At 36.2% G+C, this 27,358-nt stretch overlaps 1 protein-coding gene across 1 annotated transcript in view; it reads right to left on the bottom strand.

Annotated features, from left to right (window-relative positions):
• ROBO1 (roundabout guidance receptor 1) overlaps positions 1-27,358 on the bottom strand; it is a 645,922-nt gene that overhangs the window by 52,314 nt on the left and 566,250 nt on the right. Inside the window, exons 11-18 of the mRNA XM_035333114.1 lie at positions 16,652-16,660; positions 13,865-13,989; positions 11,965-12,136; positions 8,818-9,023; positions 5,965-6,046; positions 5,629-5,797; positions 5,362-5,528; positions 2,152-2,273 (exon numbers count right to left, since the gene is read on the bottom strand). Coding sequence (XP_035189005.1) covers positions 2,152-2,273; positions 5,362-5,528; positions 5,629-5,797; positions 5,965-6,046; positions 8,818-9,023; positions 11,965-12,136; positions 13,865-13,989; positions 16,652-16,660 — 1,052 coding nt within the window. The remainder of the gene's footprint in view (positions 1-2,151; positions 2,274-5,361; positions 5,529-5,628; positions 5,798-5,964; positions 6,047-8,817; positions 9,024-11,964; positions 12,137-13,864; positions 13,990-16,651; positions 16,661-27,358) is intronic.

The raw sequence follows: 27,358 nt of genomic DNA, 5'->3' as shown, positions 1-27,358 counted from the left end.
AGCATTCAAGGAGGATAGCAGAGTTGTATAATATACCCTAGCTCTGTGCAATGAACCACTTTACATCCACAGAGAGTATTGCCAGAATTGACGGAACCCAGCACACATTCTGGCCACCCTAATCTGCTCTGCAGAATGGGGCAAGGGAGGTGGGCGAGGGCAGGGGAGCGATGGCTCCGCAGTGCGTGCTGATGAACACAGATCAAGCAGCAAGTCTGCCAGCTCTCCTGAGGCGTGGAAGCATCCCAAAATTCATGAAATGAGCACTGCTTCCTGCCTGCTTCCTTCTGGAGTCACCAATTTAAAAGGGCAGCCAATTGGCACTATCTACATTGTTCTGATGAGACTGGAGGCTGTCAAAGGACAAATTTGTCCAAGCACTTCCTCCACGATCACTGACTCAGCAGGAGGCTCCTCTGCTGGAGGAGAGGAGATGTTTTCAGAGTGTTCTGAAGAGGCTCACAAAAATCAGCATGGTAATAACAATGAGACTTGGTAAAGCAGATCAAAATGATATTCAGCGGTCCCAAATGATTTGAGACTGAGGCCATTTTATATTGCATGTATGGAGAAATAGACCTTAACGTAAATGAGGACAGGATTTAATGTGTTTGGCTATAACTGCAACAAAAAGTTACTTTGCAGAAGTGATCTTTTGTGGAGCATTAACTACCAGTTTCAATTTCTGATGAATAAGGAAGTCTAGAAACAACAATCAAAAATTTTAAAAAGGTGCACCAGATTTTTCCTTTTTTTTCAAAAATCTCATACAATGGTATAATAAAACTGTTTGCTTGCTATTTTACTCCAAGAAAACAACATCTTTCATTTTAAATAATCACATAACGAATGTGTGTGTTAGCTGAAACTGAGGTTATGCTTACTTTTGAAATTGCAAAGAAGCCACAGGCCACCCAAGAAACTAACAAAAATTGGCTGTCTGGAAAAGGTTGTCCTGTAAGTAAAGGTCAAACAAAATTGTGCTAGGAACCTCAAGGATGTTTTAATGTTATTAGTTAAAACAGGAGATTGCCTACTGCAGGTGGCCTTACTGCACGTGACAGCATAATTACACAGCTGATACTACCTTGCAGCACTGAGGAGCCCTGGTCATGGACCAGCACTCAGTTGGGCTAGGACTCTTCTACAAAGTCAAAATGCCTTTGTTCTTGCTCAAAATGTTCTGCCACAGCATGACGGGGATTACACCCTGTGCTCTTCTTGCCAATATATTGACTTGTGCAGATGGAGGACATCAACAGACCTCAAATCTTACTCAATTTGATTTATTTCTGCATTAGTATAAGTTTCCCCCATTTTTTCTCCTCTCTGCATCCTGTTTTAAAGCTGGTCTTCTTTGAATTAGATTTCCGTTTCTCATTACTTGTTACTTCTAGTTTCCCATATTGTTCTGTCTTCATTTCTACCTTTTGGTTGCCAAATGTTTCCCACAGCAAGACATTTCTAACCTTTCCTTCACTGAGGCCCCAGACTTTTCTAAGCCTACTTGAATCGTTTTCATGTATGTTCTCATTTCCCTTGCTTCAGGACTTCTACAATGTTGTTTCCTCACTCTTCCATTTTTTCTACTATATTCTCCACATGACAAACTTCTGCTTCCTCCTGTCAGATCAACACCAACAGAACATCTCAAAATTGTTATTTTTGCATCTTCTCCCTGTACTGTGTGTATTCATAGCACCATGGAAAGAAGAATACGTTCAGATGAGGCTCTATTAGTTTGTATGTGTTTCCCAATATGTATGTAGGACAGAGGCAACAGTTTCAAAGAGAACTATGTAGTGTTTCCCTCCACTGGGGTCTGACAGATGGGGCATTTTCCATACTATCTCATAAGGGGACTCATACACTTCCTACTGAAACCAGTGCAAAATCTTCAGCTGAGTTGACTTATGAAAGTTTTGATCAGTCTGTTAGTTTCCAGAGAACTTGGAAACTCTCACCATGTGATAAGCAGCACTCTCTACAGAGGCAAGCAACAGTGAAAATGGGACAAAATTTAATGAAGTAAGAATACAAAGCCCAAGCAGCACTCAATCTAAACAAAAACAATTTCAGGTGTACAAACTACACACTTCTTAAAGTATGACTCCACAGCACTCAAACAGTACAATGTATATTTTTACTTACAGTCCAATGAACTTCAATTGAGGAGGAAGAAAGGATAGTAGGGTTGTGCAGATGTAGTACCACATCACCTAGTTCTCTCTGGACCTGCTTGTGATCCACACCCTGACTTGTTGGTGGAACATCTGTAATAATTTAAGATTCCATTCTCACAATATATAATTGTTAAAATAAGCATATGTAAATAAAAACAAACGTATCAGAAAACATATGATGCTTTCATCAATGAAGCATATCCTAAGTACTTCCCAATAACGTACGAAAAATCTACATGAGTGTTGTCTAGCTCTTCTGACATTTGGTCTATTTAAGGCTAAAACGATTGTTCATACACATGAAGCAATAAATTCCTCTCAAAATATGCAATATTACAATGGAAACATATTTGCTACATGCAGAGCCCTTGAAAAGCTTATTCAACTGAATTGGAATGACTGTCCTAGACATATATAAAGTCTATAGGGCAGTCACTAATAGGGTGTCTAAAATATACATGTACTATGGACAGCAGAAGAACATAGTTTCTATATTGCTTTCACATGTCTTCCTTTGATCACTTCATTTTAGCAAATACCACGCTGACAACAGTTAAAATCACAGACTGGGAAATTCACGCAAAGTACTTAGTGATTTTTTATTTATTTTTTTTAAATAGAATTCCAGATACAGGGTAATACATTACATAACTTTTGCTCTAGCCTACTACTTTCTCTGTCTGATCTCCTCTTGCAATTACGTAAGATCAGAAAAATCTTCAAGGGTTCTGTTCTCGGAAGACCTTAGTAATTTCCATACCTGTCTGCTCACAAGAAGGGCCAAGGAGACAGTACAATGAAACCATGTGTGTATATATATATATATATATATATATATATATATATCCATCTACAACTACTCAAATATGTCATTGCAGGTGCGTAGACTATCTTGAAAGCTGAGGTTTGGATAGTGCTGTTTGTAAAGCATGTATGTATGTAAAGCATAATTTTTCCATGGTGGACATATTCTCAGTTTACCAACTTTTTACACCTTTCTTTACAAAAATGTAGTTCTTCCATTTGGGAATACAAAGCCTTTGCTACTTTGCAGTCTTGTCATACAGTTGCCTCAAACACTTGCAAGACGATGAGATTTCTCTAAGGTTAATAAAGCGAATTGAGGGTAGCATGCAGTCAGTAGGTGACAAATCCAGATTCTTAGCAAGGAATAGTGATAAGCACAAACACACACAAACCAAAGAAACACCACTGATTCACCACTGTATCTACATGCAATATGTTCTGCCAAACAGTCACTTTATCAGACCATTTCCCTCCCTTTAATGCCTTGAGAGCATTAAAGAGAGAAATTTCTTTTTGGAGAGTTGCCTAAATCTCATCCTGCTTAGAATATTACAGGAAAGTCAGTTGAGTAATTAGTAATATTTTTGCTACTAGTCATAAAAGATGAGTAATTAACAATATGACTATTATTAGTCTTTTGCACATCAGTGCTGTAGAATGGTGTATATCATCCATTCTTGATTAGGTTCTGAAGCTTCCAAGACAGGGACTGTGAGTGAGAATACTAAAGCATATTGTTATTTTGTCAATGTTAGCCAAGTCTAAAGGTTAAGGTAGGTGAGTTTCCTGATCTGCATATGAATTTTGGACAAGACAATAAATACTTAGGAACAAAGTTAACTGGGAAATTTTTGAACTTACTAGCTCAAACCAAAAACTTGTATAAAGCTAACCTTACACAACAGGGAAATGTTATTGGAAGAAGACTGGAACAGCTTTAAAGAACTTGGCACTTTATTATGCTTCTTACTATTTATGAAATCAGTTCTTCAGCTCTACTAGATCTCAGAGGACAGGTAAACTTTTTTGTGCCATTATAAACCACTCCGTTCTGTGAGTGAACAGAATATTCTGCCTCATTTGCTGTTTATCAGTCAAGTCAGTGATCAGTTCATTTGGGACATTCAACCTTGATACACATCTCATCTCTTCGAATGAAACTACATTGCATGAAAAATGGACTCATATAGAACGTTGCTGCTTGCCTGCATAATAACACATGTTGCCCTTTGGGGAAGACCTAGGTACCCGTGTAATTCCTATTTTCTATGTGGCCATAACTCTGCTGTCTGTATAACCAAGGAAATTCCTTCCCATCAGGAGAAACGCATAATAGCAAAGGATAGAAATATGAAACTGCTCACTCCTCATGGGAGATGAGAAAAACTTGCCTTCAGAACAAATGAAAACTTCCTAACATAAAATGCTATGTTTTCTTTAAGGAAATTCCTTCCAAAAATAAGCATGTACTTACTTTTGCAAACAAAGGAACAAACATACAACACAGGCACTCTTAATAAGCCCATGGGTCAAATTCTCCAGTAAAAAAAAAAAAAAAAAAAAAAAAAAAGGAAGATGATCTTTATCACTTTTTCTTTGGAAAAGAATATATCCATTTTCTTTCTATTTGCACATAATCAAAGGAAAAATGCAGGCTGCTACTTTGCAAAGCATTATTTCCTGTAAGCTACTGTACGTGTCATTTATTTTTTATAGTGAACACAGTTATTTTAAATTTTACATATCTGGATTAAGCCCATAGCTGGAGTCAGCAGATGACTCCTTAATTTGCTATAATACAACCCTGTCTTACACTTGGCTGTCTGTAAATGTTGTCTCTTTTTTTCCTATTGTTTCACTTTCAACAGTAGCACTACTGAAATACTTCTAATACGTTGCCAAAAGTTCTTTACTGGCCCATAACACCTAATTCCTTCAAATTTAAAATTTCTATCTTAATGCAGCAGAAGACAAATCATATCGCATGCTGTTTCTCCCTCTGTCTCATTCCTAGGCCTCATTTGATTCACTGGACATAATAACATTTCCATGGAATTTTGGGTTTTGTGTTATAACTTCAAAAATCAGAGATTATTTCTGTTGTTAAGAAGAGCTATTTTGCAGGATGTAACCATCTTTGGATAAGAGATGCTAGGGTTCCCGTGGGGAGCACAATATGCAGTCTAAGCAGCTTTTAGAGTCTATCTTATAGGGAAATGCAAGTGTAAACAATGCATTTTACTACGTAGTATATACTATAGCCAGTATAGATAGGCAGTTGAAAGCTAGTAAAATTTTTCCATGTCATATTTCTCAGTTAACTTGTGACAGTCACTTTGGACACTTAAAATGTTCAATATCTAAAGCTTACCTTGAGTTTTCACTGGATCAGATATTTGGCTTGGGTCACTTAGTCCATACGCATTAGCTGCCCTCACGAGGAATAGATAAATTGCATTAGGTTTTAGCCCTTTAACTGCAAAACTCTCTGTTTTCACATTTTCAGCTACAGTTTGCCAGGTGCTACCAGATGCATGGCTAAGGATAAAAGACATACAACAGCAGGTTACCACATGCTTCTTTAACAATATATTATATATAAGCATAAGTACAGCACAATCACATGAGACTCGTATACCTGAAGGCCTCAATTATGTAAGAGGTTGGAGTTGCACCTGAATTCAAATTCGGTTGCCATGACAATGTTACTGTATTTCTGCTGACATCTGTAACCTCAGGTTTTGATGGAGCACTAGGAATCAAGTTTGGGTCAGTGGGTCTTGGTGGCTGCACTGGGACTCCAAATTCTAACAAAGGAGAGAAAAATGCTGAGTATAGACATGAAGAAGGTGTAAGCTAAATGCTGTTCACATCTGACCTGGCAATTTATGACAGAGTCACATTACTACTACAATTCAATTTCTCACTTTCTTTTATGTATTTTCTCCATGCAGAGAAGACCTAATTGATTTACCTTGGACTTCTATGTAAGCACTCCATGTAGCTTCGCCACTTGGGGTTGAAGCAATGCAGGTGTACCGACCAGTGTCGCCCAGCTGAGTAGGAAAAGAGAAGAATAAATATTTGAAACAATCAGGCACTCAGTGGGCTAAAAAAGTAATTACATCTCTGCATGTTTCCCCATGAATATGGATAAATGTATTAGATTGCAAAAAACTTTGAATCAGAAACTTCTTACATTAGAAGGCATGAAGTTAATGGCTATGTTTCTGAGCTTTCTTCAAAGAAGTGAAAATGCTGCATATTCTAACTTCATGTTACCCATTCTGTAATGAAAAGTTGAAGGCCAATCTTGCAGCATTTATTCCTTACTCTGCAGAGTGTATGTAATAAATTGATAAGGAATAAATATTGATAAGGAATAAAAATTGATAAGGAATTGATAAGTAATAAATTGATAAGGAATTCTGATAACAGGACTCCCATGCAACCTTCCAACTAAATGATGCCTAGGATTTGTCTGGACTGCAGCATTAGAGAGAATGTCAACCTTCAAACAAAGCTTAAATATTTCATGGAGCCTTATACATCTTGGGTTCTCTGTACTAGTAAATGTCTCACTCTAAGGCAGATCCAAAAAAAAGGATCTCCATATGCTATTCTCATCCATTTCTGAATGCTGGCTTACTTGTCCATATGTGACTTAATCACATTTCAAAAGAGGTTTTTTGTTTGTTTTGCAAATACATTGTACCCTACCTTATTTGGTTTATGTGGCAAGGTTGTCAAGGGGAGACTGCAGGGGTGACTTTAGTGAGCAGATCCCAACAGCTGTCCCATGTCAGATCAGAGCTAGCTCCAGCTGGCTCCAAAAGGGACCCGCCACTGGCCAGAGCTGAGCCAAGGAGTGACATTGGTTGGGCCTCTGAGATCATGTTTAAAAAAGAAAAAAACTATTGAGAGACTATCTGTGAGAGATGAGTGAGAAAACTCCTGTGCAGAGACTCCCAATGGGGCAGGCTGTCCCCCTGCAAACCATGGGTCCCACGTGGAACGGATCTCCACCCTGCAGCCCATGGAAGAGCCCCTGGGGGAGCAGGCAGATGTGGCCTGGAGGAGGCTGCGGCCGATGGAGAGTCCCCACAGGAGCAGACCCCGGGCCAGAGCTGCAGCCTGTGGACAGGAGCCCACGCAGGAGCAGGGGGTCTGGGGGAAGCTGCCGCCCATGGAGAACCTGTGCTGGAGCAGTTTGCTCCTGGGGGATGGATCCCGCGTACGGAATCACAGAACTGTAGGGGTTGGAAGGGACCTCGAAAGATCATCAGGTCCAACCCCCCTGCAAAACAGGATCCTCAGAGCAGGCTGCCCAGGTAGGTGTCCAGACGGGCCTTGAATATCTCCAGAGAAGGAGACTCCACAACTTCTCTAGGCAGCCTGTTCCAGTGCTCCGTCACCCTCACTGTGAAGAAGTTCTTTCGCATGCCGGTGCAGAACTTCCTGTGTTCTATTTTGCAGCCGTTGCCGCTTGTCCTATCCCCACAAACCACTGAGAAGAGGTTAGCTACACCCTTCTGTCTCCCACCACTCAGAGCCATGTGGGAGCAGTTCTTGAAGAGCTGCTGCCTGTGGGCAGCCCCCGCAGGATCAGCTCGGAAAGGACGGCATCCCATAGGAGGGACCCCACGTGGAGCAGGGGCAGAGAGTGACCGAGAAGGAGCAGCGGAAACGAAGCATCAGGGACTGACTGCAGCCCCCATTCCCTGTTCCCCTGCACTGCACAGTGGGGAGGAGGTAGAATAGGGTGGATGGAAGAGCAGGCGTTTTTAGTTTGTTTTGAGTTTCTCACTGTTCCAGTATGCTAGTGATAAGCAATGAATTTTATTAATCTCCCTACACTGAGTCTGTTTTGCCCATGACAGTAATTGGTGAGCAATCTCCCTGTCCTGATCTCAGCCCTTGAGCCCTTTCCATTGTCTTAAGGATTGGGAAGTGAGAGAGCAGTTGTAGTGGAGTTCAGCTGCCCAGCAGGGTAAAACCACCACATCTACTGAGGTCCCAGCCTCAGCAGATTAGATGAATGGAAGCACTCAGAAATCAGAGTCTGAAAGTCTCAGCCAGTGTAACTTGTAATCGGTAACACAGGAAGTCTAGGGAATACAGTGAAGTCATGTATTTGGCCTAATTTTAAGAATTACTAAATTTCAAACCACAGAAAATATAACAGAGAATCGTCAGTGCACTGGAACTTAACAACATTTTAAAACACTGTACATTTTGCTAGGTGTGACTGGCAATATTGACCAGGAACTTGTTACAATTCCCTAAGGAAGCCATGTACTTCTCAGGTGTTTAACAATTTGAAGGTATGCTAATACTGTCAATTAAATATGTTTAACAGGTATTTTGAAAAAGCTGTGTACATGAGTCTTATTACTGCAGCACGCTGAACAAGGGTTTTCTTTACATATAAAAAAATGAAATAATTAGATCATTTCTATCTATTAATGTTGAAGCCCAAATATTTTAAATTCATTTTACTGAAATATGAGTTTTGCTCCCCCCTTCATTTTTAAAGTACCAGATAATCCCCCTCATTAATACTTCTTAATAGCATTTTTGCATCTGAAGTAATGTTCTCTGGGCTATAGAAGCCAAGGTGTAAAGCTTAAAGAATGAACTATCTTAAACATGACATATCAAATAATTTAATACAATTATTTATCATTCCATTCATTCTAAATGTAGAATTGCCTAGATCAAAAGAGCTCTGAGGAAAAAAAAGTGAAACAAACAACAGCAAAGACCCAGCACAAAAAACAACGAGAACAATAACAACAAAAAAAAACTGTTTGTTAGTGCAAGCTACCTTAGCATATCTGATCTGCAGTGCTCCTGTTTCCAACTGCTTGATGCGAGAGTCCTGAGTAGAGATCAAGATCCCATCCTTTTTCCAGAGGATAGTGGCCATTAAAGTGCCTGTAGCCACACAGTTTAGTACTAAAGTACCATCTACAGCTACAGTCTGATTCACAGGACCCTGTCGAATGACAGGAGGAGGCCGGTCTGCAATCACTGCCAGAAGAAACAACAGGAAATAGATTTCTGCAACTGGAAGCAATTTTCTAATCATCTAAGCAACAGCAGTTGCTTGAGGCTTTGAAACAAAGTAAAGATAATTAAACAAGTAATTAAAGTCAGAGGCATGCATTATTCAGGGCAGGGTGCATCATAATGATGCACAACTACAGAATTTTAAAACAAGATACAATACATTAATTTCAGAAAGGAAATAAGCATTATATATTACATATCAGTATCTGGTAGACATCCTCTAATTCCAATGTCTTTATAAAGTGATAAAATGATAAATTATAAAATGATAAAGGACTTTGCAAATTCTTTGCAAAGGCACAGTTTTCACCTTGTTCATCTTTTACCATGTAGAAGGCCTGTAAAACAGAACTGATACTTCCTATATTCAAAGACAGAGAAGAAGGAAGTAGGCAAGCGTGGAAAAACCTGGTAAATATGTGTGTATATATTGTGTGTATATATATATATATATATATATATAATATATATATATAAAATATATTCAAAATGCTGAAAATCATCATTTTATCTTTGTGCTGTTTCCTAACTGGGAGATGCTTACGAGTAGGCTAAACACAATGCTAATGAATAGCACCATTTCAGAACTTTTCAGCTACATTTTCCAGTAGTTTCTGACAAATTAATCTGTCAATAGTAGTTCAAAGTCACAAGGATAATCCCATAGTGTGTTTGCATCAGTTCTAATGCATTTTGCACACAATGAAAATGAAATGGTATTGAGTTATTTACTAACTATGCATAGAAAGGTATAAAGCAATCTCAGTATTCATAGAAAAAAGAATGATTTTCTACACATTTTTACTATTATCCAATGGATAATCAAGAAAACAGGTAAAAACTATCTAGTTGTGTTTTTCTGTGACCCCCTCCTACCTCTATCACCTAACATGACATGGACTAGTAATCTGGAAATAGCCACAACTTTAAATGACGTAACTCTGTTTAGCAGTTAAAATCTGGTCTGGTAGCTGCAATATAAACCTGAAGTTCTGTTAGTTTGGGATCATCACATAGTTTTGGATTGCTTTTTGTAACAATAGACAGGGTGTTAACACTGCCTTTTTTTTTTTTTTTTTTTTTTTGGCTAAATTCCAGCTCCTGTAACTTCTTTTGCATGTTCAAATGACACTCAATGTTTTCAATTGCTTAATTTAGCCTATGCTTCTTGTCCCAACCTGTTGTAATGCACTGCATAGCACTGTTAGGCCATTAGTATCTTTCTCATCAGAGCCAGCCAAACTAAGCTCACATATAGTTTGTATTTAACTTTGAGAGGCTTCTAAAGAAGCTTGCAACTGTCATTGGTATGAGGCTCTACAATAAAGTTTGGACATAATTTCCCAAATAATTTTCTGAGCAACATCTTCTGTTTGGACTTGATAGTTATGCTTTGCTTTATCATTACTTAATACTATTTAATGCTAAGCATTTACAAACTGTTTACTAATAATCAGTTACAGTAGCATGTTGATATGCCAAAAGTCAAAAATGTATCAAAATTAAGCACACCAGAAATAGGATATATTGCTATTCAGTATTGAACTGCATAATTTCACAGTATTATGTGAAATAATACTGTGCCCCACCTAATGCTCCCAGTAATCACCTTGCTGACTGATCTGTGCTCTACAGCTTAAGTCTAATTCCACTGAAATCCATGGTAAACCTAAGTGCCACTGAAGCTGGTTGCAGAATTTCTATTACTTTTAGGAATATGAGGATTCTACACAGCCTGTCTTTATTTTAATAGAAGTGAAAAAAAATAATAAATGTTCCGAGACATCATACAAAATAATTATCCATTAGATCAATCCAGAACATATGGTCATCGTAAAGCAAATATGTTTAAATTAACTTGAGTTTTTCCAAGTTCAGATGGCTTAGGTTATTAAGAAAAAAAACTCTTCAGGTCTTTAGCTTAATTTTCTTATTAAAATTCCTTTTTCACCTTGCCATGATCTTCTCCACAGTGGAAAAGGAATGAAAGTGGCTTAAGAAACATGGTCTGCCACTTTTGAGAAATCAGAAATAATGCTGTCCTATTCCTCCAAACAGTTTCAATCCAATGTGTATAAATAGAAAATTTTATTCTCCAGTTTCACTGTATGTTTCTAGTACTGAACTATTTCTACGCTTTCTATAGAGCAGAGGCCTCGCTTATATAATCTCTTCTCTGGCAACAGCTTCCTTCACCTCAAAACCTCTCCACAGACTCCTTTTTCATTAAGGGCTAAGATTATTATTTTACCTACACAAATATTTTTTTCCTTCCTGTCTTTCCTACAAAAAATATTAAGAATTTCTGACAATCTGCAAACTGACATAACACCATATTACTGCTTGCTGCCATGTTCCCTGTAGCTTTTTCATCTTAAAATTTGACGCAAGTGCTCCTAAAAGGAAATGTATGATAATATACATTTGCATACTATTCTACTGACTTCCATACAGATAAAGGTTTTTTCTTTGCTATACGGCAATACTAAAAAAAACAGGGAAAAAAGCAGATAAATGGAGATTAGCAAACAGGCACACAGTACTAGGGATAAATAATTAGGCAACAAGCAGTCTGAAAGTAAGTTAAATGTAATGGGTGAAAGCTAAAATCTATCTATCTATCTATCTATCTATCTATCTATCTATCTATCTATCTATCTAAGCCAGATAAATTAACAGAACTGACAAAAATCCATAAACAGAAGTAAACTTATCAAATACCAGATGTTGATTCAAAACAAAATGTTAAGTGATAGAAGACCCAAAGAGGATTTTTAGGTTCAAAGAAACAATGCACGCAATATGACCTTATGTAAAGCAGATCCAAATATTTTCATATCCTTCCCCGATGTATGCAAATAAAAATAAAAACTTGGGAAAAATAAAATAAATGCATCATTACCATCGGTAACTTCCAAGTAGGCTTTTGTTATAATACTTCCTGCAACATTTAATGTCTGGCAGATATAGTACCCAACATCCGACCTCTGGACATTGGTGATGGTGAGGTCACCTGTCTGGGAAACTGAAAATCGGCTGGATGACTGAGGGGGCTGGTATGAAAAAAGAAGGTTCTAGGAAAGAAAGAATGTGTAGGAAAGAAAGTGAAAAAGAAGTGTTAAATACATTCAAATATCAATACTAATCACTTAAATATATCTAAACAAATTCATCTTTCCACATTATATATGAAACGTTCTGCCCCTCGTATCTTAAGCATGTCTATACCACAATGTCAATAGTTTTATAGGATTATTATTATTGTAATAAAATAGGTGCAGATATGCACATAAAATTGTGCAAGTCTTTTGGGGTTGCTCTAATACCCTCAGTAGTCAATGCTGGGCTTTATACAAACTGTAAGAAGCAGTAGCAAAGATCTGATATGTACAGATATCCCAAGGCTGTGGTGAGCTTGATTAATTTGCTTCAACATCTTTTTTTTAGACCTTCATCCAGGACATTCTATTTATTCCATTTCAAATACTAACGTTCATTTACTTGTTTGTATTTTAACTTTCAAACTCCCAAGAATGGAACAGTTTTCTAAAAAAGAGATGCAGTTTAGGTCTCTGTAATCATAGCATTTGTGTTCTGCAATGAGCTTTATAATACATAATTCAGTCCTACACCAGTTTTTGCTTAGACAGTTTTGGTACAAAGTACATGGTATTTTACCAGCAATAGGCAAAAGTCAAATGACAGCTATAATAGTACAGTCTGTTACACCACATACTGGTTTCAAATTTCTACCTTTGGCTGAGCAATTTATAACAGAGAATACCCAAAGTTTAGAGAAGCTATTTTTCATCCTTCTATCTTACCTAATTTTATTTTGAATTTCCAAGATGCATCTGAGGGAATGAGACACAAGTTCTGCTGCTTTAGTATTAGCAAATCCTACTCACTGACCTTCATTCATTAAAAGTGTAGTAAAAAAAAAGCAAGAAAAAATATATACTAAACAAGTGTTAGCAAAAAAATCCAGGTCATACAAAAATGTAAATATAATCTACATATATACTTTTACAATAAGATATTATCATCTGAATTTGGCCACTACTCTAGTTGCAATTAAACATTTAGACAGACATATTCAACACAAAACACTTTGTGTCACATCTCTTCAAAAGATGACCCTGAAAGAAAATTGTGATTCTCTGGCTGTGCTATTTTGCATTTTATCCACTAGCTTTCAAGGTTCTTTACAAAGAAGCTGAAAACAATTTCCCCTCCCATTCAAATAAGGAAGCTAGGAGAAAAAGTGCCCTATTCAGGTATGACCTGGAGCCGACTGAATGACTGGAAAAGTAGATCTTAGTCCCAAGCTAGTGTCCTATCCAGACAGTGATGAAGATCAATATAGCAAATCATTTAGTTCTCCAGAGAGACACACACACCTGGCAAACTAATATCTGCATCACAAAAACAAAGCGAAACTTTCTGAAAATTTTGGGGGTATTCGGGAATTAAAGAAAACTTTAGCATCAGTCACTTTTTCATCTCTTAAATGTTTCTCTCTAACAGGAGAAAAAGATTTCCATTTCATGGAATGTTTCCACTTGTTTCATAAATTTATTTTTACATTCATGGAGAAAACTCAAGACTAAGCAAAACATAGATATACTTTCTAGTAAAGTTGACATCTCCTTGAATGCATGTGACTTAGAGAAGAAATATCCAGCATCTCCTCGCACAAGAGCTATTTTTCACATCCTAAATAAAAGAATTAAGGTATTTTTCTTTCATTTGATATCTCCTCAAGAAACTGCTAAGAAGAATGGACGGAAAGACTGTTTTACCTGACTTCCCTCTCTCCGCCAAAAGATGGCTGGCTGAGGGTTTCCAGTTGCTTCACACTGGAAAGTCACTGTTCTTCCCAGTGCAGCTACCTGATCACGAGGCTTTACAACAAACTGTGGAGGCTCTGAAAGAGGAAAATACCGTTAAAAAATAAATGAAAAAATTACACTGCTGTCAGAAGACCAAAGCTAACCTATTTGAAAGGCATGATATAAGTTCTGACTTTAAATGGTGTAAACCAGAGCAGTTAGGTGTCTTTAACAAGGAGAGGCAGCACAAAGAGTCATCAGCTAACAAATCACAGCTTCATCAGCACTCAGATCACCTGTTCTGTTTCTGGACTTCTCAGATAAAATCCTTATTGTGCATCCATTAATTTTACTAGTCACCAGCTGTACAAGAAAGTTGCAGAACAACAGACACCATTGTGAACAAATCTGATAGATTTTTATTTATTTATTTATAAGATTGATTTTTAAGCATGGAAAAAGGTAGCAAGTCACCATGTAGAAATCTTTGAGTGACAAGTGGCCCACAGGCCACACTTTGTCAAAGGCTGTACCCTGTTGAGTAACTATGAATTCAGGTTTACTTGCACAGAAGTAATATTTGAGAGAAAAAGCCTCTCATTGCTTATAAAAGAGACTTTTGAAGTAGTTGGGGTCTCTCAATTTTTTAGGTTTAACTCAAAACCCCCAGAAATACCACTGAATGATTTAAAATCTTCAATCCAGTTACTGAAGAGGAATGAATTTAAAGCAACAGCATAGCTGAATGTCTTCCTCATTTAAGTAGACAAGGGCATGTTCAAACAAAATATATATGCAAATGAGGGCAAATTTGAAACATCTGCTCAGCCTAACATTATAAATACTGCCAGCATTGTCCAAACTGTTTGATTTATACAGACTTCAACAACCACTCCATCCAGTAGTACATAGAATGTCAAAAAATTATGTCAGTCACATTAAAAAGAAATCAGGATAGTTGACAGCATTAGATACGTTGTTGGGGAGAGCACAGAACAACAAATCTAGCTTTTTTGAGCCTGTTCACTCTCACTCCTTGAAAAAATGTGCATTAAATTAAAGTCCATTTACTTAGTGTTTATTCATTTCCAATTCCTTCTTATCATCTGTCCAACACTAATTATTCTCTCCCTCTTGTTTGGGTTGAGAATAGAGAGGATGTTTTGAATCTGACTTTAATAACTTGTATCTTTTTTTTTTTCATTAAAACATTTCTGTATTTAAAAGCTTTTCTTTAAAAAGGGTCTTGTGTCATTCAAAGATAATGCTCAATGTGCTTAGTAGAAATCATGTAACTGTGACTTTATATAAAATGAATTAAGAAACAGTAAAAGTCCTTTCTAAAAAAAAATACTTTCAGTTTTCATGTGGGCCAACACTTTCAGTTTTCTGCTCCTCTTTGCCTGTGTCTCAGCTCCCTACTGAACTCATAGTAGAATATACTCTTCCTCTCACCCTCCTGCTTTGGGGCAATTTTTAAAGCACAACATATCATTATTTACATTTGGATGCACATGCTACCTTTCCTAGAATTTTCTTAGATAAGGAACTACACGAAGTTAGAGTGCAGTTCACCTACAGCAATTAGCAGACTTAAAAACAGTTAGTTCTGAAACATTCAATCAACAGCTTGGAAGAGGATGTGGGAAGATTTTGACATGATAACATGTTTAATTTAGAATGGAAGGTGATGCTGTTGGGGGTTTACCACTGGGTTGTAAGGTATGATTGGGAAAATGGAGATGAGAGTGAAGCACCTTCATTATGTTGTTGGAATTCTAACAAGAATAAATTTAGCATACAGTTGAACTGAAGGCTTGGCTGGTTCTGCACTAGTTTGTGACACAATACCACACAGAATGTTACCAAGGGTTTCTCAATTCTGTGCTACTGAATATGAATTATTAGGTTAAAGATTTCATTGAACTTGAGAATGGATACAGTTATATCAGTATAAAACAGTTGTGACTACTGGAGAAATAGCTGAATGCTTGTGATTCTAATACCTGAACATGATTTTCATGGACAACTGAATGCAAAAAAGTGTCAGGAAATGTAGTCTCCCAGGTAACCATGGTAGAATTTACAAAATACAGATAGGTATATGCTTCTATGTATTATTCTAAATATGCATTTCACATGTATGTTAGTCAAAATACATGTGTATATCATGCATATTTGTATTATTCTAAATTTACTCCTATTAAAGTAAATAATGAAAATCTCAATAGCTTCAGTGTCAGAAGAACTAAAATTGGGTTAAGAGAAACTTTGTTATTAAATAGTCTTCTGTGTTTTTACTACACTGGAAGCATTTTCACCATTATTTCCTATAAACTTCAGTTTGCTTTCACACCTTGGATCATTCAGACAAGTGGTATGTGATGACTATACCATAAAAGAAGAAGAACTAATAATCCACTTAAGGAAAAAAATCTATACTTGAGACCTTTAAAACAAAAATTATTTTCTTTTATAGAACACAATTTCAACTAATGCAGTCACTGAAGATAGAAAACATCAGGATTTGACTCATTACATTATGCAAAAACAGTTAGCAACCCATTACCTTTCTCTTTGTCATTAAGTTACCCATACTTCATGCAGAATTTATTCTGTGCGATGTGTCTTGTCAATAACAAGTAAAAGATGGGAGCTGACTGGCTGAAGGACATGGAAGGGGATGGATGGAAAGGGGAGATGTTCTCGTCACAGTAATACGATGATTAGAAGATGGCCAATAAAATTTCAACTTACCAGACACAACTAAAAACAAAAACAAAACAAAAAGAAAACATGGAATAAATAAAATTGAATAGACATGAAACAAAGTAAAGAGTAAAGCAAAATTTAAAAAAAAAAAAAAAAAAGGATCCTTGGTAACGACCTTAGAAAACACATATATATCACATATATATTCTGATATATGAAACACAGCTTAAAAATGTTGAACCACATATTTTGTATTTTTAAGCAGAACTCTATCATGCTGGAAGTAGGTTATAGACTAAAACAAGTAACAGACTAAAATGATGGTCGTGCAACTTGGGTTCTATTCCAAGCCAACTGTTGCTGTGGAGCCGTAGGTAGAACCTTTTTTTTTTTTTTTCTCCATATTATTTTTTCTCTGCATGAAGAGCTTTCCATAGTAAAATGAACTTGAAATCTCCAGTAAATATCAATTTGCAACACTACTGAAATAGAACAGTGACATACACCCTTTCTAAAGCACACAAACATCTACTAATAGAAAATACTTCTCTGAGGCTAATAGCTATTGCAAAGGCAGTTTACTCAACCTTTAGTAATATGCTGAGGAATTTAGCCCCCACACCATTTTTTTATTTTTATTTTTTTCAGTATCGAATTGCTGTATCGAGGTCATAACGATCTCGATAGATTGCAAATACAAATTAATCCACAATTAAAATTATATTTAAAAAGATTCTTAATCCTTTTCTTCCCCCCAAAAATCTCAATTTCAGTAAAATACACAAAGGCAGAGATCTACATTCTATTTCTAGAATGCAAAACATTCTCAACAAAAATTTCTCAACAGAAATTTAAGTGGTAAATTATCTAATAGCACATTGTCCTTCAAACATAGGTGAACATTACTGTAAGTTTGGAAATGACCTGATGAATCCTGGCAGGTTAATTTCACTCATAAAAGAAAGACATGCTAGAAAGCATTCCAACAATACATCACTAATTGAAAGAACAGATTCAAAATAAAAATGTAAAAATTGTGCATTGCTTAATCGTATATAGATTCTAGGAAAAAAAAAAAAAAAAAAGTAGTTAGTATAAAATAATTACAGTATAAATCCAAATATATATACTTTTCCTAATACATTTTACAAACACCAAGCCGTTCAAGCTTTAAGCTGAGAATAAAACAACTGTTATTCAGCAGGGTAGCCTTTTATACTGAGTGTGTAAGCACCTGCTATACACCATCCTCTGATAGAACACATGGAGGAAACTAATAATATCCAGTCTGCCAAAATTCATTAGGCATGAAAAATACTGGCTTACAGTTCACATAAACAGGGGACTCCAGGTGTATTAAGAAAATGAACCAGAAGGAGAATATGATACTTGAATTTGGATTGTGCCAAGAAGCTGCAACTGGAAGTGTAAAAACCTGGTCATATAGAGAACTCTGTTTTTATGTTACTAGAGAAATTTTTAAGGAAACAATCCCAAACAGAGGAAAGCAAAGTGCACAGTTTTCAAAGTTTTGATTTTCAATTTTAGGGAAGTATTTTGAATGTATGTTAGCCTTCTTTAAATGTGTAGGTTCAGTATTTCTCCAAGAGAAAAATAGTGTGTATTATTCTGCTCATATTATCCTGGCAAATCTGTGACTTTTAAGAGGAGTAGCCAATAAATTACACAAAAGAGAAAAATGCTTGTCCCCAAGCCTGAGCTCCTAGTGACTCTTGATCGTGTATGTTTAGATTACATAAAAGCCACTCCTTTAAAACTGAAAAGCTCTCTGCTAAATTTACAATTACAGTTTGACCTGCTTTAAAATTAGAAATGCTTCTCCATAAAACACAACTCATTCTACATGAAGGAGTCTGATAAGAGACATAATGGAATGCAATTCTTGTACAGAGGATTGCACTCTAAATTACCAATTTCCCACTACTTAATAAATGCCAAAAAGAGAAAAGATAAGCCTTCCTGGTAGCAATGCAAAGCTGCCTGAGCCTTCTACTGAAAGCTCACTTGAAATTTTCAAGATGGAAATCTGTCTTGGTTGCTCAATTAGATTTCTACAAATTAAATTAACTTGCAAGTGCTGAATTTCCACTTTTCTTTTAACCAGATGGTTTTGTTATTGTATGTCAAAAATAGTCCTGTTGAGCAAATATATTTTTTTGCCCACCTGTGAAAACAGAGGGGATACTGATACATGAAAATAAATCCCTGTAGAAACAGGGCATCACGTTGGTTGCAAACTTGTGTTAAGGGCAAAGGGTGAAGTTTCATACAAAAATTTAAACAGTTCTGTCAGAGGGAAATCATGTGGTTTAAAAGAACAACAATAAAAGCAATAGCTGCAACAAAGACCACTTTCTTATTTTTATCTACATACTATTAATAGCTAAGGTTCTTAAAACTGAGAAATAGTTTTTACTCCATTAGGGCACATTTTAGTTGACAGCACTTACACTCAATTATTAAGTAAATTAATTTTCCATGTGTTTATCATGGCTTTTCACATGGTAACTAGAGGGAATAACCTGTTTGTAAAGACAGGAAGGTAGCATGTGAAACCACAAATACCAAAGGAATAATATTTTTGCCTTTCAAATAATTTCCTTGACATGTGAGATTTATCATAGAAGACGTGTCCAGTCACTGAACAAAAAAAAAACAAAAGAAAAGTGGTTTCCAGACTAGCGACTTTATATTCTAATGCTTTATTCTTGCCAGCAATCTTATCATCCTCACTGGGACTATTGGTATCATTAAATCCAATCTCAGGAGTAGGAATTTGCAGTTTTAGGACTCAAACTACAGACAAGTATAGTTACCAGATGTTAGTGGAGCAACTATTTTATTTGATAGATGTTGTACTGGAGGATCATAGGATAATTCAGGTTGGAAGCCGTATCAGGAGGTCTCCAGTCCCACCTCCTGCTCAAGCAGGGTCAGCTATGGGGTGAGACAGGGCTTGATCCACTCAGGTTTTGAAAATTTCTAAGGACTGAGAATGAACAAACAATCTGGGCAATCTTCTCCTCTCCTGACCGTCCACCCTGTGAAGAAATTTCTTCTTCTATCCAGTATCAATCTCCCTTGTTTCAACTTACATCCCTTGCCTCTTTTCCTCCCAACACAGCCTGGCTCCATCGTACTGACAACCTCCCTGTAGGTACCAGGGCTGCTGTTACGTCCAACACTGAAGCCATCTCTCCTCCAAGCTAAGCAAGAGCTGTTCTCTCAGCCTTTCCTCAAAGGATACATGTACCCATGAGATCACAACATACTGTACAACATAACGCCTACATCTTTAAATAACACATTTATTAATTTTTCTCACAGAAGTGAATGCAAATGCTGATCTAGTGTTCCTCTATAATTTATCAGTACTCCAGTATTAAGAAGCAAATATTACAGAGTTGCCTCTGTCTGACATTGGGCAAGCTACAATATTCAAGTATCTAATTCCCAAAAGCAGTAGTAGTAATTATCTATCTCAAAAAGAGTAAAGAGACAGAAATTGTCATTAATTTATACTAATAAAGTACTTTTGAGATCTAGGGATTCAAGTCGGTACATAATTACTAAACAGTGCTTTGTTCTGCATACTAAAAACTCATAAAGTATGTTATGACTATTACTATTTATGAATACCTTCCAGATTCGTAGAATACATTTTGTAGTTCAGCTGATGCAAGCTAAATACCTTCAATTTAAGCCCAGTGTATTTCAGTTTTTATTGTTAGAATAAAAAATTTTAAGTCTTCAAGGACTGCTTGCCACCCTTATAGCATGTAGAAATTAATATAAAGGTAGTGAGACCGTATAATTCTACACCAGAGAAATCAAACAATCCCAATATTCAGGCAAATAATTACATACGAGATCAAGGTAATAGGCAGTCTTTAGCTTCTGTATAAATTTTTAAGTATATGATTATTCTATGAAATGGCAGTCACAATGAAATTTAGATTGCTTTCAATTAATTTTGTGATACATTAACCCTAGTTCAAGCAAAAAAAAAAAAAAAATATATATATATATATATATATATATATATATATATATCAGAGGCTGAATATGCCTGTAGAAACAAACTGGTAGGAGATGGGATGTGATTATGTGCCTATGTGCTGGAAGAGACAGCATGGGGAGCTGGCATTAATGATGCAGTTGGCCAAGTAGAGACTAGAGAGTATGAGAGGAGTGCTAGCTATACTAACTCCAGTGCTAGCAACAGAGATAGTACAGAGATAGTTATATTATTTGTAATAAAACATTGCTATTTTCCAGAAGGGCTGAAACTTTTTTGAACTCTCAGATATTTATAATCTCTACATGAAAGAAATGGTTAAGTGCAGAAAATTTGGGTACTGGAGTTACATGCAGAGGAAGTGTTAGTTTGAATAGGTTTAACAAACTGGTCAAGTTCTGAGTGGTCACTCCTTAAAATAAATAAATAAATAAATAAAAATAAAGAAGGTCTGATGATCTTCTTTTCCAATTCTTTTCCTAGTTTCAACCAATAGCTCAGCACAAAAGCTGCCTACCTCTTCTGCTCGTGAATATGTTTTACTGCTAAACTCTGAAATCTAATTAACAACTTTTTACTTTCCAAAAAAGGATTTAAATTCTGAAGGCATTAATATCTAAACAAGGACCTTTGAATGCCTTCCTGCAACATACCTACCAGAAAGTGATGTTGCTGTTCTACAAAAGCTATTATTAAGGGAATTAGTTTAAGACAATGTTTCACTTCCCTTCCAGTGATTTGTTCACTTTTTGTTCTTATCAAATCAATCTGAAGCACCTAATATCCTTCATAAGCAACATTTCTCTGCAGTTATATGTGAGAATTATTACTTTCTACACAGTAATAAGCAAAGGCCAAAATCTTTTGTTCAGAAAAAAAACATATATAAATGCTGCCATTCAGCTGTCTCCTGGCTACAACCTGTGAAAAACATGGGAAAATAATACCAGATACATTACAAAAGAAACGGTGTATATCCTTTTTCATCCTCACTGGTCTTTGCATTTTCAACTGTCATTTCTTGAGGTCTCTCTATATATACAAATAGTTTACATTTTCCCATATTTTGTGCTAAAATTCACATTCTTAAAAGACCAGACTGGAACACCTTTACTCACCATGAACGCTTACACAGTATATAGCTCCAGGGCATGAAGTGTGATATAGTGCAGTACAAACTTCTGAGGAAAGGTCTAACAGTCTGTCTCCAAGCATGCCACAACTATATATAGTTCAAGGAAAATGTTTACATGTGCGTTTTTGATGTTTCAAATCAAAAGTGAGGACATGTAATTCCAAACACTGGCAAGGGAGTGATCATGGTTAATTACATTTATGATGACTGGAAAAATTCTGTTTGGGGTTGTTGATGATATATCAGATAAACACTTCTTAAGTTTATAAGATCAAGTGACTACTGTAACTTCAAATGAGCAAAGATGAGAAGATGGAAATCTAAAATGACTGGAGAGGAGGAGCAGATGGATTATATTCTATAACAGCACTCTAAGAAAGAGAATGAAATTAAAATAGAAAACTGTTGATTGAGCATTAGGATAAACAGTTCTGATATTTGGGATCACCGTAAGAAGTAGTGGAAATCTAGAAACCCAAAACAATGTTTCAGTTTCACGCACTGAACAGTTAATAATGGAAAAATCTCAGTATTAATTAGCTGCTGTGTTCCTCAAGATATTTCACAACATATATTTTTTTTACAGTTGACCCACATTCTCTCCTCTGTTAGGAGTCAGAAAAGCGAAGACTTGCCACGTGTTGGGCAGCAACTTGGAAACAGGCTAAGTACAATCTGTGTTTGTCATGAATGTGCCACCATCAGGGTGCTGGTGGACTGCCAGCTGCACTTCTCACCACACTTACCTGCTGCATTCTGAGCCATTAGTCGTGAGACAGCTGCAGTCTGGAAACTGGGCAGCCCCAACATTATGATGTTTACTCTGACCAGGCAAGCAGAATATATTCTCAGATTCAGCAGGACGTGGGCTTCTACCTGCTGGCTTGGTACCCAGAGTAAAAGGGCAGGTGACTGCGGACTGAGGAGGGCTAATGTCCGTCAACAGAAAGTGGTCTCACAAAGAAAAAGGCAAGTACTGTTCCTTCCTGCTGACAGTACAAATGCAGCCTTGAAAATTTAATTACATTTAGGGTTAGCACATGTACTGGGGAGAGACAGACATGAGGATGTCCATATTGATTTATGGTCATTTTGAGATTTAATTTAGTCTGAGAGGTGATTTTTTTTCCTTCTAAATTCTAATTGATAGGGTTGGGTAGTGAAAACTGGTGCTCTCTCAGCTGTGCCTAGGTTGTGAAATTATATTAATGTTTGCTTCATAGCAAATCTTCCCTAAAAAACATTTAGAGTCAAGATGAAGAGGGCTACACAAGCGAGTGGGTATACATGTGTGTTGGAGAGAAACCTACTGCAAAAATCTCTGGGAACAGAACAGTCTGCACAACGTACTCACACAAGATTTTTTGATTTGCAACTGATTTTGCTGATACCAGCTACAAAAACAGAAAACTTGCAATCTCACCTTTTTCAGGAGTTAATGAAGATTTTTATGATAAAATCAAAAATGTGGAAAGAGACTTTCCAGTGTGGTTTTAAAAGGCAGCACTTCTCAGGTTAATGCATGTAGTACTCTCAGTTTATAATGTTTATAAATCCTGTAGTCAATGCCTTGGGGTGACAGTGGAAATCTAAAATATGGGGGGTGGAAGACTGAGACTGAGGGATTTAAGTCCTTCCAGAAGTTCCTCTCCTACTCTCCTCTGTTCCATCCTTGCTCTTGGTCCTCCTAAACCATCTTATAAACGAAATACAATTTAGTGAGCACACTTAGGAGAGGCTTAATTCCATCTATTTAAAAAACAGAGAAATGCAGTGAACTGTGGAGTTCTGTTTCCCAGGCTTTTCGTTTTTGGAGAATGCTTGTCTTCCTCTGTGTTTAAAAATAACTGAGGTAATTTTTGGCGCTGCTGCAATCTAAGCAGTCATGGCTACAAATATTTATACTAAAGCCTTTTAAAAGAGTGAAAAAAAAGATAATTTTTAAGTAAGCTGTGCAGAAGTACAAAAAGATTATGACAGCTGGATACTATTTGAAGAATTCTTAGGAGCTCCCTACTGCATTTTTTAACTTACAGTAAAAGATAGTAGAACTGAAAAAGAAACGGAATGTAATTTTTTCCCCAGCTGTTTATGATAGCGGAGTTTTCTTCCTCGAAACAGGTATTTAAAATCCATACCAACCTTCTTCTAATAAGGTAAAACTATTTGTGAGAAGTGGCCAAAGCCCCGTGATCAATGGATATCAAATGCAAACTAAAAATGAAAGGACAATAAACCTCCACAGTGAAGTAACTTTTGATCCCTATAAATTATTATTAATATATATATATATTTTACATGCAATACTCAGTAAGGAATACTGCCAACTGAAACAGATACTATTTCAAAACGAATCTAGACGTCTCCTTCTTGTTATAGGTGTAATACTTCCTCACATACAGACAACCCAAGTCTACAAATATCATGGTAATACCTGATCTTACTTTTTTGATAGTGTTATCTAGAAGGTAACTAGGACACATTAACAAATGTTAATTACAGGTAGCAAAAATTGCAACATTTAAGAACTCTACATCAGATCAAAATAGCCATCAGGTACCATTAATTTTTAGTATGAGGCAGGTGGAAATGGGAACAAGCTGCCTAAAGAAATAAACACAATCTTCAGAAACATATATATATATATATTTACATATATTTAAAAAACAAACAAACAAACAAACAAACAACAAAAAAAAACATCTTGTTTTTCATACAGTGAGGCAGTGGTTCACCTTTACCAAAAGACTGTAATACTATGAAAATTACTGGTAGTCTGAAATGAAGTGTCATGGCAGCTGTGATAATCTAGGTATATTAGCAAACAAGTTTTGAAGTTCTAACTTTATTTAGGTTAGTAACACTCTTTAAGGAAAAAAAGTCTAACAAGATCTGAGCATACAGTAAATCGAGGAAGAGGTACAGAATAGGTTTCAGAACAGGTCATAAAATCTGGCTGGTGAAAGACTGGACTGCAGCAGAACTCTTGGGTGACTTAAAATTTCCTCTTTCCTAAAATCCAGGTATCAATGTGCTACCTTAACTGTACCAAAGAAGAGAGCAGCTGTTTCATTTGAGGAAATGCAAGTCCTAAGTGGACTCTCCTATATGCCACTGAAAGATGCAAAGAGAACAGAATCCCCCTTAGGGCTGCGTATAGAGTGCATTGAGTATTTATGAAAACACAACAAGCTACCTGCTGTCCATCCAGACAGTTTGTTTGTTTCTCAACCCTCTCATCCTATTCCATAATCAAATGAAAATAAAATTCAGTCGAAACTTCAGGAAGTGATGTGCAGTCATTAGGACAAGAACATGCAGATTCCTCCCACTGAGAATAATAGGAACATACTTAATGTTTAGCAGTTTAAACTGTTTTTTTCTTGCACTGGAAGCTCATGATACTGAGCCTACTATGTGACACAGTTTGCTTGTAAAGACTGAAAGATACTTTACTACCCATATATATTCTGAAGTGTTATTCAGCACCTAACAATAACCTATTTTAGTGTTCAAACAAAACATAATTCATAGTCACAAACAGTGCCTAAAACAGCTTAGCGAAATTATGTTTGAACACACTGCCATTATAGGTCAGCATTTTTTGTCAAGAACTAATTCACAGAGATGACTGATTTTAATGAAGCATGTAATGTAACATAAGTAAGGGAGTGTACTATAATAACTGTATAGTCCTTATGAAAATTACTTACAGGTTAGAAACAAGGCCAGAAAATGGGTGTTACTTTTTTACAGATGTTTAGTGTAATTTAATAAGGCCTACATTTATTTCAGAATGAGCATACAACAGAAATACTGTTAAATGAGTAGCCAATATAAGTTATTATTCCTTGCCCTCTATTTAATTTTACATATAAATCCCCAAATCCCCAAACACAACATTTTGCAGTAAAATTCTGCTTTGTCTATTTTAATAGCAAAACTGTTTAAATGTTATCTTTACAACAGCAGTCACACACACACAAAAAAGCCTGCAACAGTGAAGCCTGAAACAAAAACAATTGATTTTTCCTTAGCCATGGGGTTTAGGAAATTGCAGGCACTAGAAAAGAATCTTTGCTACTTTTTAATTGAGTGCTGATTTATTCTACACAAATCTACTTTCTTAAATTCTCTGCACTGAGTGATTAAAAGGTGTTATTTTTAAGAATTTTACAGTATATTAATCTCTTTCTGCAGGAGAAAGCCTCTAGCTTCAACATATCTCTACAGTAATGTTTCTCCAAATTATTTGGACTCCTTATGCTCTACTTGCTAAGAAACATCTGTCTCAACTTCTTGTTTAAAGTGCTAAATTACAGTAACAGTTCTCTAAAGTTTTTAAGCATTTTTTCCACGTAAGCAATTGTAGTAATTGTTATGAGATGCTATGTAAAAAAAATATAAAATAAAACTCCAGTTAAAAACTTAAAAAACATAGAAGCAGTTGTTTATTAAAATATGTTACAAGGATTTAAAATAACTATATTTTTATTATTATTATTATTTTTGAAATATTGTTTCCTTCTTTGCCTGTATTTCAGAAACGCTTCAGGAAAGTGTTCATCACTCGCATCAGTAGAACAAGCACCTTCAGGGCACTAACCTCTTCTTCAGATAGTTTCCTCATTTACCTCTGATTAACTTCTAAGATTTATATTCTCTAACCAGAAATAGGTGGCAGTCAAACTCCTCAGATCATTGATAGAAATCTGAAGTACTGTCATAGTTTACAGCAGTCATTAATGGGGAAAGGGCTGTGCCTTTAAGCTATACAAATCACAAGAGATAGTTCCCCTCACTTATCCTGCCAAAAGTTTATTAATTAAAAAAAATACTGAATTTCATCAAACAATCACTATTATTCCTTTCTCCTTCATGGAAATGTAAGACAAAATATTGCTTAAAATCAATTCTTTCAAAAGGGAGAAATACTGACCACATAGACAAGTTTAAATTTAAAGATTTAAATCCAAATCCCTGATTTAAAATTTAAGCATTTAATGATCCAGCAAGGCCTTCACTGCAACACAGAACAGCCAACAAATACCCCAATGGCATTTTTTTAAAATCCCATAAAAATTCAAATTGCATCTTTGTTATTTTAATGTCTGTATCTGATACCTATAAAGCAATTACATTTACAGCCAACTTATAATGTGTACCAGCAACCTGACACAGTGGAAACATTTATATGGTATCTGACAGATAAAAGAGCAAATCCCATTTTTTTTTTCATTCAGGGTGGTTTTCCTAGCCCTACCCAGAATCCTAATCAAATAGATGTCTTCTATGGTATGCCTTGAAGCTACTTTGTACGAAGAGGGGGTGGAAGGCAGAGGAAATTCCAGACCTGATGCATGTGCCACCTTTTCAGATTAAAATTCCTTGTCACTTGACTAGTCCAGTAAAATGCCAGCCATAAGTCATTTATGGAAAGCGTGGAAAGAAAGGGTGGATACCCCGCAGGCACTTTCTGTTATTCCTAACAGTAATGACATCATAAACCAAAACAACCTTGTTATCAAAGAGCATCACTGCAAAACATGAATTTGCCAGAGCTATTTCCGCAGGAATT

This window comes from Oxyura jamaicensis, chromosome 1 (genome assembly GCF_011077185.1).
Source record: "Oxyura jamaicensis isolate SHBP4307 breed ruddy duck chromosome 1, BPBGC_Ojam_1.0, whole genome shotgun sequence".
Taxonomy (NCBI): Eukaryota; Metazoa; Chordata; class Aves; order Anseriformes; family Anatidae; genus Oxyura; species Oxyura jamaicensis.
Note: the sequence above shows the minus strand (reverse complement) of the source record. Positions and strands in the feature narration are given on the sequence as shown.